The sequence below is a fragment of the Channa argus genome, chromosome 3, assembly GCF_033026475.1.
Source record: "Channa argus isolate prfri chromosome 3, Channa argus male v1.0, whole genome shotgun sequence".
In the NCBI taxonomy this organism is placed as follows: domain Eukaryota; kingdom Metazoa; phylum Chordata; class Actinopteri; order Anabantiformes; family Channidae; genus Channa; species Channa argus.
In genome coordinates this window covers 5,132,836-5,149,372 of record NC_090199.1, presented here as the reverse complement: position 1 = coordinate 5,149,372, position 16,537 = coordinate 5,132,836, and the positions used below count along the sequence as shown (strand labels likewise).

Sequence of the window (16,537 nt, the reverse complement as noted above, 5' to 3'; positions counted from 1 at the left end):
CGACTGAAATCAAGTGGAACCACTTGTTGGCTGCAAAGCCCAGTAGAATATTTACAAACCAAATGCTGGATTTCCTGTAAATCTGAAGAGTCGTTCAAAGGCTTTAACGAATCGCAGCCACTGTTATTTTATTTCACTGCTTTTGAATTGAAACATTTCAGGACTTTGGTGTTTTCTCTGAGGTGCCTCCTGCTTGATGAAACCCCCTGAGATTTGAGGAGTTGGACATGTGCTGGAGGCCTGACACCTGCACAGGTAGGAAACTAAAGCAAGCAGTGTTTATATTCTGTGTTTTCATGGAAGTAATCTGGCAACATATTCCATGTATGTATGTGTGTTGGTGGAGGAGCATCTGAAAATGAATTTAACAGGGACTAAAAACGGAGAACTTCTCACTTTGTAAAAGTCGAATTCCTGGCAGAGCTGCTGCACTGGATGGTGTGACATTGTGCAGTTGTACCTAATGCTGTGGCTGATTGGTTTATGTCCAGTATTTTGTGCACAGCAATAATAATGAATTTAGATTGTGTATTTCTCATTATCTTAAATCACAACCCCATTTCCCCCCAAAAAAAAAAAAATGACGTGTAAAACGTAAATAATAACAGAATGCAATGATTTTCAAATCCCACCAACCCATATTTTATTCACAATAGACCAGAAAAAACACATCAGACGTTGAAACTGAGACATTTGACCATCTCATGGAAAATATCAGCTCATTTTGATTTTGATGGCAGCAACTAATCAGAAAAAAAGAACAAAATGCTGGAAAAGCAGTTGCTGCAAATCAAGAACAAATGGAGGAACGTTTGACAACTAATTAGGTTAATTGGCAGCAGGTCTGTAACATGACTGGGTAGAAAAGGAGCATTTCAATAATGGGTATATTGGCACAGTCGTCGTATTTTTAAAATCTGCACTTTTTAATCACCCTTCAGTCCAGAATTGAATGGAGAACCTTCGCAGGATGTACATCTCATCTCCCTTTGTCATCAACGAGTGGCCAACGTTTACTACGTCAGGCCAGATAAAATGTATTCAGGGTTGTGTGCCAGGATTTTACACTGGACAATGGTACATAGCAATTGTTAATACAGATGTTTCCCCGATATGAACAGAACTTCAGATATTAACAAAAGTTTTGTTATTTTCTACCCGTTGGTGACATGTTGGGCAGCACATGTTGCCAATTGATACATTTCTCGACAGTTAGCTTTACTTTATTAAATTAGCAAAAGGTTGTACAGAGGTGGTAGAAGTACACAAACTCCATACTCATGTAAAAGTGTTGGTTTAAAAAAGTACTAGGCAGGAACCCATCAGATATCATTAATTTTTTCTGTCTTATGTCCAACAGCCCAAATCCTTAACACATCCTACCATTACAAAATATTCACATTCAGAAGCTCGACAGATACATTTCTGGCAATCTTGCTAATTAATATTATTAATCAAAATTGTGGCCAGTTAGTTTTTATTGACAGACTAAACAATAAATAGACAAATTGATTATTGAGTAGCAGCGGAAGATGACTTCACTGGAAGTTCACTGGCGTCGCACCTGTCAAGTGGAAAAAAGGCAACTGATAGAACATAACTACAGCGTGATGACATTTTACAGGACACTGACACAGAATATAATGGATAATACTCGTTTAACCAACAGCTCCTCCCATTTTCCAAGACTCTCTTCAGGCGTCTTTCACTAATGCGAAAACTAGGCACCGACTTATTGTCTTTATAGTTGAGGCCAAGCTCAAAGTAAAGCTAGTGAAAACTTTTGCGAATTATTTGAGTAAATCTAACATCACTTGTATATTTAAACCCTGACATGACCATCAATTCAATTTCAATTCAACTTTATTTCTAAAGCACCAATTGACAAGTCATCTCAAGGCACTTTACAGAATGAAGTCAATTGCAATTTGGCCTAATATTGTGATAAACCGTGATAACACTCCAAAGTCATTTCTAGCCAGTAACATCAGGCCCTGCAGCTAAATCTGAGAACAAGGTGGGAAACGTAATCTGTTCCATACTTTTTACAAGTGTAGGCCAACAATTTGACAGTAGCCAACCGTAATTAGAACAACCACTTACCAGATGATGTACCGTGAGGCTGCGTCTGCCTCACATGACGCCTGGCGTCTGAATGTGTCGGCCTCCTGACTGCTGCCTGGTTATTTTCAGAACTTTTTGCACTTCATAAATCCACCAGCGACGTGAGCTCTGCTCATTGCAGCTGAAGCAAATGTAATTTCACGTGATGGTTCTGTTCTTGTGATGTGAGGTTTCCATTTTCAGGAGTGTCTCTTAATTAAAAGTAACTAACTGCAATTTGGCCAAAGCTTTTTTTAAAAAAAAAATAATAATTATAAGAAAACCCAAAACTTCTTTTATGTACAGTCACGTTTAACATATAGCAGTGGAATTAAGCCACAACACAAATTCAACCCCATTGCAAATGAATTTTATTGGCAAAATTTACAAACTTCTCAGCATTTTAATAAATGTAAATAGCTCAACGTGAAATACAACTTTTCAAAGACGACTGCGGTTTCGTTTCAGAGTAACAGAATACAAAACCAGCCACTGCTGTTTAGTCATTTCATGTCGAACAACTGTAATGAAACTTAAAACACCACTGAACAATTTCACAAATCCTCCAGGTGCCAGGGAGAAAACAGTCAACCGTGATTCACTATACGCCAATGTAATGGTTTTAGTCAAACAACAGCCAAAGTGCGAAGTAAATACTTAAACTCAACACGTAGTACAGCGGAGGAAAGGTTTAAGCCCCCACCGGTGCCCTTTGCTAAAGGCTGGAAAATTGTAGAGATATGTGCTGTTTGGCATCAAAGAGCACGGTGGCAGCCAGCCGTTTTTAAAATTACCTAATCACTGTATTCCTTCACCAAAAGCTTATTTTTGGAATAAAACAAGTTTCAACCGTTTGGTTACGTTCCAGAGCAACTTAAAAATAACTTTCCAGCCAAAAGATACTTCTTGTTGCCTGGCGGCTCCGTCATTAAGGACAAATACAATTCTCATCACTGGCGAATTCAGTTTTGTTACCCAGTCATAGGTCAACTGCCCACATTCCACTTCAGTACCAACATGCTTAACGTACAGTTTGTGATTAGAGAAATACTCTTTACACTTTACAATATACTACAATTCAAGTTCAACTTTATTTAAAGGAGGTGGTTTCTTGGTCAATAAAGTATTAAGTACAGTACAAGCTTTAAACAGTATTGACTTTGATGCTGTTGAAAGTCTACTTCAGATTTGGCTGACAAATTCTCCAAAGTATAAATTATGGCAGAAAGATTTTAGTAATTATAAAAAAAAAAAAAAAAAAAAAAAAGGTCTGTGACTTAGTGACATAGTGTGGTAAAAACATCCACAGGTATGTGTGGAGATTTTATTAGTAGATTAGGTTTTATCAGAATCAACATCTGTAGAAAGTAATGCTGTAAAAAGTACAATATTTCCCCGACTTGTAGTGGAATAAAACTAAACATAGTACTTTATTATAGTAAAGAACTTGTACCTTAAAACTGTACTGAAGTACAGCAGTTGAGTTAAAGTACTTTGTTGCCTAGCACATCGTGTCTAAATATAAATCAGTCCAGTACAGCACCTCAGATTAAACAAATGAATCAACACCTCTGCCATTAGTTCATGATCTCAATCTCCCTTTCAGATGTGATGTTACAGTAAAATAAGATACGATGGCTTCACCCCCAAAAATGTAAGACTTTATCGGCTTAACTTCAAACGGTGGAAAGAGGACACTTTCAAAACCATCAATCCCCTACTTTGCATGCAGAGGTCTTGCAGTGACTCATAGCTCGAGCTGAAACCACAAGTACTTGGTTTATGCTTGCAGCCGTTTTTCGAGAAGAATTTACAGAATGAGGGGTTGGATATATACGAGCCCTGGCAGTGAGGGTGCTTACATCATGAAACCCACTCGGATCAAGCAAATGGGCCACATGACCTCTGACCTCTTGTTAGAAAGGTTTTTCTGGATTTGTGTGATAAAAGCATGAATGAATACATTTGCATCATATGAACTTTTAACCAGACAGAGTCTGCACGAAGCCTATGAACATCACTTTATATTTGAAATCCACCCACTGTGAAGCAGAGTTATCTGACTTGACCCAGCGCAATCACATGACGCACGGCCCCCCAGCAGAGGGAGCTGTAGGCTTGAATCTGGGCTGCGTGTGCAGACACCCTGCCCAGCAACTGTTCCTCCTCATTAGCTAAAGCTTTTCAATAAAAAACAGGCAAAGCCATTCGCTCTGAGCCAAGGTTGTCTCCCGTCACCCAGTCAGTGCAACAATGCCTCAGCCAATCGCGAGCTAAAAAGCCAACACGAAGGCATCGGTCTGCCGACTTCACCCGACGCACCGCAACCACAGCCGGGAACCTGTGTGCGACTGTGTCCCTTATCAATTAAGGGCAGTTTTTGTTTTTACCACAAACACAACACAGCTGATTTCAGCAGTGACTAATTCTTCCTGTGTGTGGTTACACCTGCTGTAAGTGACACACAAAGGACGGAAGCACTGCAGTGGTGTGTCCTGCCCAGCTCCTGATTTAAGTGGTGACTGCTACTTCGTGTTACCTTCACGCTCCAGTCACAATTAGGCACATAAACATACTGCAGCTTACAATGGTATAAAAATATATTTAAGGCAACACTAAAAAAAAAACTCCTCTCACAAACGACCACTTTTCTTATTTGTTTTTCTTTGCTTTCATTTACTAACTAAGTGAATCGTTTTGTTGTCTCCTTCTGTGAAACACTTTTTACAACATTTTCCTTAAAAAGCAGGCCAAGTTTTGGGTTCATCATGGGGTGCAGCACCATTCAGCAATGGTGAATGATGATGCACCAGTCTGCTCAGCTAATTTTACTGCCACTCATCCGTTGTTGGAAGTAAATTTTGAATCGTGACAGATACGATAACATAAATACATCTCTGCTATTTGCTAACATGACAGCAGCATTAATCCTGTTAAGTACCATTATTTCCAGCAATAACTGAAACGCACTATAAAGAAAGACGTAACGGCACCGGTTTCCCCCCTTTGCTAAGCTCTGCAGCTGGCAGACACCTGCAGATGTTTCCCCACCCCACCCCCACCAGAAGCATCTAAAAACAGAGAAAGGTGGTTTGTATTCCAATTTCTCTCTGCAGGTCATCAGTTTCTACTCCTCTGTGTAAAGGAAGGAACGGGAGGGGGAGGGGGGAGGAGGAGGAGGAGAGGCATCCCTCTTCCTGTATCTGTGTATTCCTTCATCCTGACAGGGTGGAGTTGGCGAGTGGAGGCGAGAAGTCAGAGGTCGCTTACATCAGAGAGCAAAGAAGAGGATGATGACCACGATCATGATGGTGAGCAGCACGCCGATAGCACACCACTGTCTTCGACCTAAAGGACACCGTTGGAGAGATGCTGAGATTGATGGCCGACTTTATCAATAATTAACTTACTGATTGTCGTTGGTTTCAAGTATCAGTATCAGCCCGCTGAGAGTAGAGCTCAGCATTTTGGGAAACGCACTTCCAAGCGTCTGCACTTTTTTAAGCCACGTTGTTGTCAACACAGATTTCTGATGATCTGTGTATTTATGCTATGAATAAATTAAATTCCACCAGTGGGAAGTAGAAACGTAGCACTGAACTGTGTTAAAAAAAGACTGTGGGTGAGTGATGTGCCTTCCAAAAGTTCCTAAAAGCATTTCTTACCCTTACACTGGAGGTGTTGGATGAGGGAGAGGACTTTACTCTATCAATTAGTAGACTGTAATGGCAAAATGTGAACGTTCAGGCACAGCTGAGTCTATGGCCAGGCAGTTAAAAATATTTCATAAAATCTACACTTTAAAACCAAATAGAGAGATGGCACTGACACGTTTCTTGCCGTATAACTGGTGGCTGTGTTTGTGTTCCTCCTTTTCTTTTTTTGTAGTGCAGAATGATTCTGCTGATTTCATTATTTAATTGTTCATGATTAAATAACACGATTTAGTAAATGTGTGGACTCCTGAAACATGCTCTTGTGTTGTTAAAAAGATGAGCTTAACCCTAAAAATTCTATTTTCGACAAGGTTCTGCTTTGAGTTGTAGAAACACTTTTTTTTTTTTTTTTTCCCCCTAAAATGTTTCTGAAATGAGTTCTGACTTATCAATAAGCACTGATGGAGCTTCTTCAGCTTTTTCTTATGTAAACTTACTGCTGGTCATGTGAGACACCTTCTCCAGCTTCTTTAGAACTGAGTCCATACGCGATGACGTCTGGTCCATCTCGTCTCCAAACTCTCCCAACATACTGAGCAACACAAAGAAAACAAAAAAAAAAACAAGCTACTTTACAGAGTGTACAGTTTTGGGGCCCACATTGCCAACTTGACTCCATGTACTTGAAAACCTGAGCTCATTTCCAGCTCGTGTTGGATGTGGAGTGTGGCCTAACCTTAATTGCTAGTTGTCGCAATGTACATTATCACCTCCATACTACCGAGTTCCTGGTTGAAAGACATAAAATGTACCCAACAGAGCCAGCAGCAGGGATTTTCCTGAGCGTGGAGCAAGAGGAAGGTTCAAAAGGTTGTAAACTAATCATATTTCCCTTAGAGATGATAATGGCCTGTAGATACTGAGGAAACTTCCGAAACTGAAAATGTATTTTACTGTGACTTACAGTGAGTCACTGTTTACAGATGACTAAAAGGTGAAAGTTAGCGGTTGCTGCTAACTGTCGGACTGTCAGACCTCTGAGCTGAGAGAATAGTTTTGGTTCGAGAGGAAATCTCCGCTCTCTTTTTCAGGAACGCCCTGATCACATTCACACCCCTTATTCTGCTAAAACTGAAAACTCCTTGTCCTACTTCCTGCAAACCTGTGGCAGGCCTGACCCTCAGCCTCTTGTTGACTAAACAGGAAACATTTATGGAACCAAACTAACTACTTAAAAACCGTCAGAAGGAGGTTGTATGTGTGTGTGTAGTGTGAGCAACCCGTCCAGATTACATCATCTATGATGTACTAGAAACACAGAGATACTGTAGTTTTGATGGGGCAATAACATTCACATGGAAATTCTTTTGTGAGCAATACAGCTTTTTAATAGTACAGTGACCTATGACCTAATTTGAAACTGGAAGAGGAAGGAGGGAGGGGAGGGGGGGTTCACATTTTTCAAATACTTGAAAGAGAAAGGAGATTCAGTATTAGTGGTGGATTCCTGAACTAAGAAATTCGGGATTAAATTAAAATGATCCTCCCCATGTGTTTAATTTGTGTCTTCTTGTTTGAACTGTTTACACTTTGACAGCTAAATACTAATTACAGTCAAGCAGAAAAGTGATTAAAACCAGCAAGCGAATCATGTTCTTTTAGCTTAAGTATGAACTCACACAGCCTGTTCGTCCAGCTCGTCTCCGATGCGTCCCGACATGTCTTTCAGGACTCTGATGCTGCCTGACACCAACTCCAGCTGCTCATCCTGCTCCTGCATGATCAGCTACACATAACATACACAAACTTCATCCCATGCAGCGTCTTTTAGTATAATATCAAAACAGACTTGTAGGTTATTTCAGAAGCCAAATGAAAATAAAACAAAGTCACAAGCAGTAACTTTTACTGAGCTGATGAATTGCACAACGTCATCTCTCCTATGTTAACAAGCGTTTTATCTCTGAGTTCCTACTAAACCCACAATCTGAGACAGGATGTGTAATGAAGAACTTTCATCATTTAACACCACTGTCAACCACCACCACAGGAAATAGAAACCAGCAGCTCATACACTAATGCTGACAAATAACCTTCACACCTACATTTGATCTTCACTTCACTACTGCACGAGCCTTTGTAGAGTAAACAAGGATGTCACCAAGCTGATCCTTAGAGAAAGGACCGTGCATCCTGTGCTCACTTCTATTCCTGCACTGTGGTTCTTTGATTAAGTCCTTATCTTTTAACATGACCTCATTAATAAAAAGTTCAGCTTCAGTATGACCGGAAGTTTCATTCTGAACCAGTGAAAAGCCCAACGACACACTTTCAAATGTCTCTTTTGAGTCATAGCTACTTCTTTAAACCTTTTGTTTACATGTTTTATTTTATCACTTTTATTTCTATTGTCAAGTGGAACTAAAAATGCTTTAAACCTTTTTGTTCCATTCAGTCCATTCATCTGTTCAGCCCCCCTCTACCTGCTGTTGCTCTTGTTGCTCCTGGATGTATCTGGAGTTTGCAGACACGAGGTGAGCCTCCAGTCCTGTTGAGCTGTCCGGTCCAGACGAAGCCAGCAGCATCTGGACCGACACACACAAGACATGGACTCAGTAGGAAAATAATACGGGTTATGTTCTAGTAATAGAACATTGAGAGTTTGACAGTGTGCTGGGCCTGTCAACACATTTAAATAAGCTATAATTTAATCAGTAAAATCACCAAAACTATGAGCTGCCCATAAAAAAAAAAAAAGGGGGGGGGGGTCCTTGAAATGGATGACAGCAGATGCTGATTCTTAATAACCAGTTTACTTCCAACTGCTTATGGTCAACTCATTACATTCCCTCTGTACTGTTAGAGTTCTGGAAGACCTTGACCCTGCTAGTGTCCTGCCATGATTTTGTTGTGATTTAGCACCAAATATATATAATTTAAATTGAACTGTGGCCAACAAAGCTGATGGCACATACGAATGATAAACCCCTCTGAATAAAGTAACACTATGACCTTTACTGTTGTACCACACAGAGCTCAAACGTACACTTACACAAAGTCGAGGTCAAATCAATTTCTTCAGGAGCACATTTCAACTCAAACATTGACAAAAGTAATGTACAACGGTAAATAATGTCAAAGCCATGCTCATGTCCAAATCAATGGATTGAAAGTTTGACTCATGTTTTGGCTTGTTTTTTCTCTCTATTCTTTCTCCTCTAAACTACTGTTAAGTTTTAACAAAGAACTGTTACGGCTGTACCATGGGATCACTGGCGCTTCCATCATCTCGAGTTTAAATGACAGTTTAAACGTTGCTTAAAAAAATTAATCTGTAATCGTGCATTCAAGGTGGAAATTCAAATGTCTGTGGGCACCAGGCAATTCAGTGTTTGCTAAAATGCCTTAAATATGTGATTGATTGTCAGTACGTGCTGCTCACGATAGCAGAACAAATAGGTGCAGGATCAGTAGAGCGAGAGGAAGGAAAAAAAAGAAGACAGATGTGTGGCCAAATATACTTGGGCGGGAATTAATATACTTGGGCAGCCAGCCAAAGTCAAGTGTATGCATTGGAAACACTGCTTATCAGTAAAATTACTGTTGTTAAATCTGTGTGTCACAACTGCTAACTGTCAAAGTCCATGTCAGTAGTTCGTTTTAAGACGGCAAAGCCACTGTAAGACTGATATTAGTGCCTTAATTTTCATGTAGCCACTGCATCAAGACATTTTAAATGATACATTTAACCTGGTGTATGTATTGTCTTATAAACAGTGTGTGTTTAAAGTCCACCAACCTGTCTGTTTTTCTTCTCTGCCTGAGCCACAGCAGAAGGGCTGGATAACTGATCCTTCATCTCCTACACACACACACACACACAGAAAATCATTTTATAAACCCAGTTCACTGCAGACAGCTTCACTGATGAGATTTTCTGCTGCTGTGCCAGAATCGCCAGCTAGCAAATCAAAATGTCAGAGTCTTTTGTTCCTTCTCAGTAAAGCTCCTTTGTTTGGCTCAGATGACTCCATTCTATTCGGGTCTATTTTAAGAAACCGTACCTTTGCTCAAGTTAGACACTGACTCATAGTTTCCACTGGGCCTGCAGCCTGGACATTGATCCAATTTAGCCAAGTCAGGAGCTCCACAGCTGTAGACCAGGTAGAGAGGCCTACATGTATTTACACTCGTGCCTCTTTCAAATAAAGCCAACGTGAGAACACACGTGCTACTTGGTGCTTCAGTGTTGGAAGTTGCTACCTTGATGTTTGACTTTCCTGACTTGCACCGTCAGTGGGCTTTATTAGAAACATTTCAGTTGCCAACTACAACAGAAGCTTTCTTGTAACGTTTGTGTTGTTCTCTCTCGTGCAGCATGACCAAGTGTAACCACTAGTAACGCATTTGAAGATCAATTACAGGTTCTGTGCTGCAGTACAGCCCAAATGGAAATAGAAATTCAACATGTGTCGATTGTTTTGTTTTGTATTTTTCTAAAAAATCCAACCATTTGTTTGGCACATAAAGGCAGGAAAACCTTAATGTGTAAAATAACATAACTCGTTGGTTAATTACTGCACATTTGTTTACTTTTAAGTGAGTATTAAGGGAGTAATTGAGATTTCAGCAGCTGTTTTGCGTCTCACTCATTGGTGTAATGCTGAGCAGTTGTGTACATGCTATCAACACCATTTTTTTATACTAACGGGGAAATTTGTGAGGAGACTAACTGGAGCGTAAAACCTGCACCAACAACACGGACACTTCCAAATGGTGTACAGTAAATACAGTGCTGTATATAGTAAATAAGAAGTAATTTCCATTACAGTGGCAGAATATACAGTACAGATCAGGCTGGGTGAAATGCATCAAGCCTTTTATCACCTAAATTACAACTGCAGTCATCAACGGCTTGTCCCTTCAGGGGTCAACCACAGCAGACCACACCTGGCAGAGTGGGATTTGAACCAGCATCCTTTTGCATCCCACCCCAATGGTCCACCAGGTCCCCATAGTATAGATATCAAAATCCAACACTTTTGGCATTTCTGCACCACAGTTTGTCGTTTCTTGATCGGCTAACAAATACTAATAATAATTGATGATAACACTCCAGCTTATTTCTCAGTAGGTTTTTAATAGATTTTTTGCAAGACTAGCATTAAATGACACAAATGAAAGAATTTCATTAAAAGACGTAAAGAGATATATACATGTATAAAAACAAACATATGCTAGAGGAGTGAACACCAAAATAATTGACTGTGACAGGAAAATGAAAAAACATTTGTAGTAGAGAAATTTACCTTGACAGAATTCCTGGTTCGCTCCACAAAGTCTCTCCTTTCCTGAAGTTCATTGTCCCCAAGTCTGAACTTTCCTGGGTTTGACTCCACAATACCTGAGCAAGTCAAGGACTTCATAAGCCAACATGTCTCTCAACCTTAATGTAATTACTGTTGAAACTCTGCAGCACTTTCAAAACATTTGCACGCAAATGCATTTAGAAGCTTTGTGCCCATAACCTTAAACAACAACCTGCCACAAAAAAAAACATTTTAATATTCTCCACTTTAACACACATCCGGGTAAAACAAAGTGTCACCACAGACTAACACACACACACAAACTAACAAAATGTGAAAATGAAAAACATTTTCCCCAACTGCTTAAGGAACTCATGCATCTCTGCCAGTGTATTAGCCTACGTTTAAAAACTGCAGACTGATTATTTGACTGACTACTTACTTGGAACTGTTATTGACAAAGTATTTTGAATATTAAAAAGTACCAAAAGCGCATTATTGCATTTTGTCCATGGAGCATATTCAGTATATTTGTTTGGAAAGACAGACGTGACCATATTCGGTTTTGTTAGAAAAAATGTTTACATCACTTAAAGCAGGGGGGAAAAAAAGCTACATATTCTTATCAAGGGATTATTTTGACAGACCTTTATCAAACCTTTGATCATTCCTCTTAAATTACATTTATCAGTGACCCTCTGATATGAAATTGAAAAACTACAGTCAGTCATGAGTCACACTAAATGAGAAGTTCAACCATTAAATGGAAGCAAATGGAAGCAAGTGGAATCCCCCCCCCCCCTCTGGCTACACATTGTGCTTCATTAAAACTAATATTAAGTGCCATTTTCCCAACCACTGGAAGGGTATTTTTATGCTTCTGATCATTTATTGGTTATTATATACATATAAGGGTCTGTGGCTCTCAGAGGGTTAATTTATCTCGTGAATAAGTGGAAAGATAGAGTGAGGAGAGGGTGCGTTTCAAAAAATACTCGCTCTCATGTAAAGATAGAGGTTAAGCATGAGGATAAGAGATGCTTCCTTGTTTAAAAAGGATACTGATGGTTTCACTGAGGTCTTCCAGGTCCCAGTCAATGGCCCTCAGACAGTTCCTCAGTTCGTTGGCACTCCAGTCCAGCTCATCACGACTCACCTTAGACAAAAGAAAATAGGGCTGGACGATTAATTGGTTTTAATTGATATAGATTTTTAGGTGTTGTGCTGCATGTGTCTGACTTAGCAGACGCAACAGAAGGTGATGCTGCAAATCTTTCCCTGCATTTAAAAAAAGCCCCACCGGGCTGTGTTTGATGAGATAATGACTAAAGCAGGTCTGTTAATGCAACCTCGTAATGCTATGTGGGTCAGCTGAACCAGGTGGCAGCTGACAGGCATTAGTGTCCTAAGCATAGGAGCATCACTGCATACGAATTTTGATACAAACACTTAGTTAATGTAATGTGGCTCATTGTCAAAGTCCACTGTGTGTGAATTGGAGAACATTCCTACTAGTGTGAGAGTAGGAATCTTGACTCTTTGCATCTTGCTGTTAGTTGGTACTTTCAGTCTTGTAAAGACCAACAGACGTTGCGTTTACCAGTTAATCAATTTAAGCACAATATGCACCTACATATGAGTGTACGTGGGTCATAACAGTTGGGGGAGTTGGGGGTAGAGAAAGAGGGAAGGAGAAAAACATCTAAAAGGAGACTGAAGTGAACTGAATGAACAGAATGGTGTGAAGCTTGTGTAGGTGATGTTTTCCACTGCACCTGTGTGTGTGCACCTGTGTGTGTGTGTGTGTGCGCGCCCATCACTGGGCCAACAGGAAAAAGTAGTTTATATGATGACAGGTGTCTGTATTACGCTGGGTTTTCTTAGCTTTACATGCTTGTTTGCAATAAATAATAGAGAAGAGGTACTTTCTAAAAGAAAAATAGCATTTTAAATTGAAATTTTGTTTAAAAAAAAAAAAAAGAAAAGGAAAATCTATTATTTTTTGGGTATTGTTCAGCCCTGACTAAAACCCACACAAACTCCTAACTATAGACGTACACACACAGTAGAAGCGTTCCGGTCTTATGCCGTGCAGGTTTTCACACCAAATACAAAACGCAGCAGGAGAATTTCACAGACTTTGACAGGTAGAAACACACACCCAGACAGTGCCCGCATAAAATCTGTTGTTTGCGATAAATTTTCACTTGTTCACTCAGTTTATTTGAATAAGACATAAAAACAAATGTATACATCTCCAAACATTAACATCAAAGACGTAGCCTAAGAAGATTTTCTATTGTGATTAAGGAAACATAAATGGATAAATACTATTCCATTTCTCCTGCTCTACATACACAAATTAGACTCCAGCTACATGCATTGACAACAAAGTTGCATGTGAACATACGCGTCCCTCCCCACTTCTGGATGTAACTGAAATGATTAGGAAAGGCTTTGTATGGAGGATAGACAGCGCTACCTCCTATACAGAGATTTAAAACCAACAATGAACTGAACCCTGAATGTGTTTTAGCTTATTCGTCTGTGCAATAGATGTCCATTGCTGTTCGAAGACACAGCAGTGAGCCACACTTCTGCACAAGCTAAGAACAGCCACATTTTACAGTTTGCGAAGGAAGAAATAGTCAAGTGTGCATGCAAACTAAATAGATCTCTGCTTTTTTTTCAAAATGCTCCACACATAACTTTATAGTTCTTAGAAAACGGTGCCACATCTGGTACAAACCCTAACGTACAATAAGAGATTTGTTAGACATGATGGATTGTTAAAGCCACACTTGTTTCAGCCAGAGGGCTGAAAAAGGACCATCTACAGAGATATGCAGAAAGGAAGCGACACTAAGTTGCAACTTCCTTCTTAGCCCATAAAAGACAGGCCCTGCAATTTTTAGCAACCAATTTGGCAATGTATACATACCACACTGCAAAAGATAAATCACAGCCAAATTATTACAACACTTTGGATAAAGAAATACTTAAAAGAAATTTAAAAAAATATATGCTCTCGCAGACATTGCTCCAAGTTTTACAGACTCACACAGAAATTAGCTAAACAGAAGTTTCTGACGGATATTAGAACTGATGGAAACAGGAGTAAACAGTAATCTGAGGTATATTGTGAGCCAAACGCAATTTCATTCCTACATGTAATGAAAAACACTGCTTCTGAGTGTTCATTCTTGTCATTTCTGGACATTTCATACACATTTGATGAAGATATTGCACCATTCACTTCTGTTCAGTTTCCAGTGTCTTTTCCTTCAAAGGTTAATGTAGAATGCTTGTGTAAACTGTTCCAGAAGTTAGATGTAGATTCATTATCATCACGCAACTTCACTACAAAAGTACTGCAACAAAGTAAGTCTGCAAGAGTTTGTCCCTTTAAGAAGAATCTTCACCTTCGTATGACTATAAGTTGGCCCTAACGTCAGGACAGTGAGATGCTTAAGTTCGAGCTGTGCTCACCTGTGTCCCATCCTGCAGCAGTTCCTCCCATCTATCAAACAGGCCGCGAGCACGAGATATGGCCTTCTGCACCTCCCTGGGGACAAAACATAAAAATATTAGCGACACCAGACACACACACACACACACACACGGCTGCTGATTCTCAAGCAGCTGCGCCGTTCGTTGAACCAAAATAAACACCAGAAGCTCCATGTCACATCCTTCCCAAACTCGCAGCGCCTTGCAAACTGCCCGACAAAAGAGCTCCAAAGCTGCCCAGATGTTCCCAGTTAAAGCTCAATAGAATGAAAGCAAAGCTTACATTACACGGACGCGTCCTAGTCTAAACAAACACGGTGACAACAACCCACACCGACCACCTCAGCAGCTAGCCCCAATGCTAGCTAGCTACAGCTAGCTGTTGAGCTAACATCGCGAATGTAACTTTTTCACTGCGGAAAACTCCAACTAGCTGTAGATTTAAGCTTTGGAAATATCGTGACTTGGATTTTGTCCAGTTCTGACGACCACTTTTCGGTCTAAATGTGTTAATTTCTTACCCCTTCACAACGAAAAACGGGTCCTCTACCGACATGACGCTTCCGGGTGCTCCACTGCCCGCGCATGCGCACTTCCACCCACAGGCCCAGTCAGTGTAGTTTAACTACTACTATTTGTTGAAGTACTGTTTCGTGGTACTTGTGATTCAAAAGACTACTACCATGTTTTACTACGTACATATGATCCACTACATTCAATTCTGCATGTAAATATGCTAATGGCAACGTGCCACTTAAACTGAACTGATTTGATACCCTTTGTTACTAATTTGAAGATCAATAACACAAAATCTAATCAATAGATGAATCGTGGTGTATTTCTTCAGATCGATATAAAATCAGAAAGTGCATTTCTACCGTTTGATAAACTCACAAGTTTAAGACCCAGGCACAGAAGGAAAAGGCCCCCCATCCCTTTTTAGACTGTTTGTGGTAATTTTACCATTTAAAATGCTTATTTTAAATGTTCATTATTATTAATATTATTTTTGGAGGTTTTGTACGTCCCTGGTCCTTCTTAGTTTTGTGTCTACTTTCGGTGACTTTGTGTCTATTTGTTGATGTTTGGTGTCAGTTTTTGGTCATTTTGCGTCTATGCTTTTGGTCATTTGCTCCTCTGTGGATAGTTTCAGCTCATTTGTTAATAATTGTAGGTCATTTTTACTCTTTACCAATTGGGCCCATTGACCTCTCTGTTTTTGTTTGTTTGCTTGTTTGACTCTGGGTATATGTTTAGGATCATGGTCATGCAGGTATACATCTAAAGAACCTAAAACACTGAATGGTGCACTCTACACATGCACTTTTTGTACTTTTAGTACTGACACCTATACTTGCTTACCACTGTAAATGCACTGTTACTTGCATTTGTTTCTACACTGTGGTACTGCTACTTTTACTTAACCAATTAAACTTTTACTTAAACAAATAAACAATTGTAATATTATACATAATGACTGTTAGACCTATACATACTTACACCATCTGATGATGACACATTGCAGCTTTTAATAATTGAGTGAAAAAAAGTAGGCTTACTGTAAACTGACAGCTGCCACCAATCAAATCCACTTACATGAATATGTTTTGATACCGGTGTTGGAGATGGATAAAGTGGAGGTCTTAGTTTACCAAAAACAAAAGCAAAACAAGCGAGAGAGAAAAAAATCACTTTTGGAGAAATGGCGTGTTGGGACAAAAGTGGAATTAATGGTAGACATCTGTGTAAGATTAGTTGCCATGGTAATGTCTATGCAATCACTGCCTGAGTTTGCCTGAGTCTGCAGTCTAGGTTCTGCAGACAGAAAGCAACTCGCTTTGATTAACTCTGCATTAATACTATCGACGTCTTGACTGTGTATGCAGCCTTGCAGAAGCACATGGAAAATTTTTCGACGTCTTTCACAAATAACACGCGTTTCTTTCTCAAAAACAGGAA

At 39.7% G+C, this 16,537-nt stretch overlaps 1 protein-coding gene across 2 annotated transcripts; it reads right to left on the bottom strand.

Moving 5' to 3' along the window:
- Positions 1 to 618: 618 nt before the first annotated feature.
- On the bottom strand, positions 619 to 15,173 carry LOC137123246 (syntaxin-10-like). Of its 2 annotated transcripts, none has more exons than XM_067496681.1 (9): positions 15,100 to 15,173; positions 14,558 to 14,633; positions 12,131 to 12,224; positions 11,069 to 11,163; positions 9,559 to 9,621; positions 8,243 to 8,344; positions 7,439 to 7,545; positions 6,257 to 6,351; positions 619 to 1,564 (listed from the first exon to the last, which is right to left on the bottom strand). In XM_067496681.1, the coding sequence occupies exons 1-9, from the start codon at positions 15,132 to 15,134 to the stop codon at positions 1,539 to 1,541; spliced, it is 693 nt and encodes a 230-aa protein (XP_067352782.1). In that variant the 5' UTR covers positions 15,135 to 15,173; the 3' UTR covers positions 619 to 1,538. The 2 variants fall into 2 exon arrangements, with proteins under 2 accessions (XP_067352782.1, XP_067352781.1); XM_067496680.1 differs by lacking the exon at positions 619 to 1,564 and adding an exon at positions 2,458 to 5,451.
- Positions 15,174 to 16,537: the final 1,364 nt, after the last annotated feature.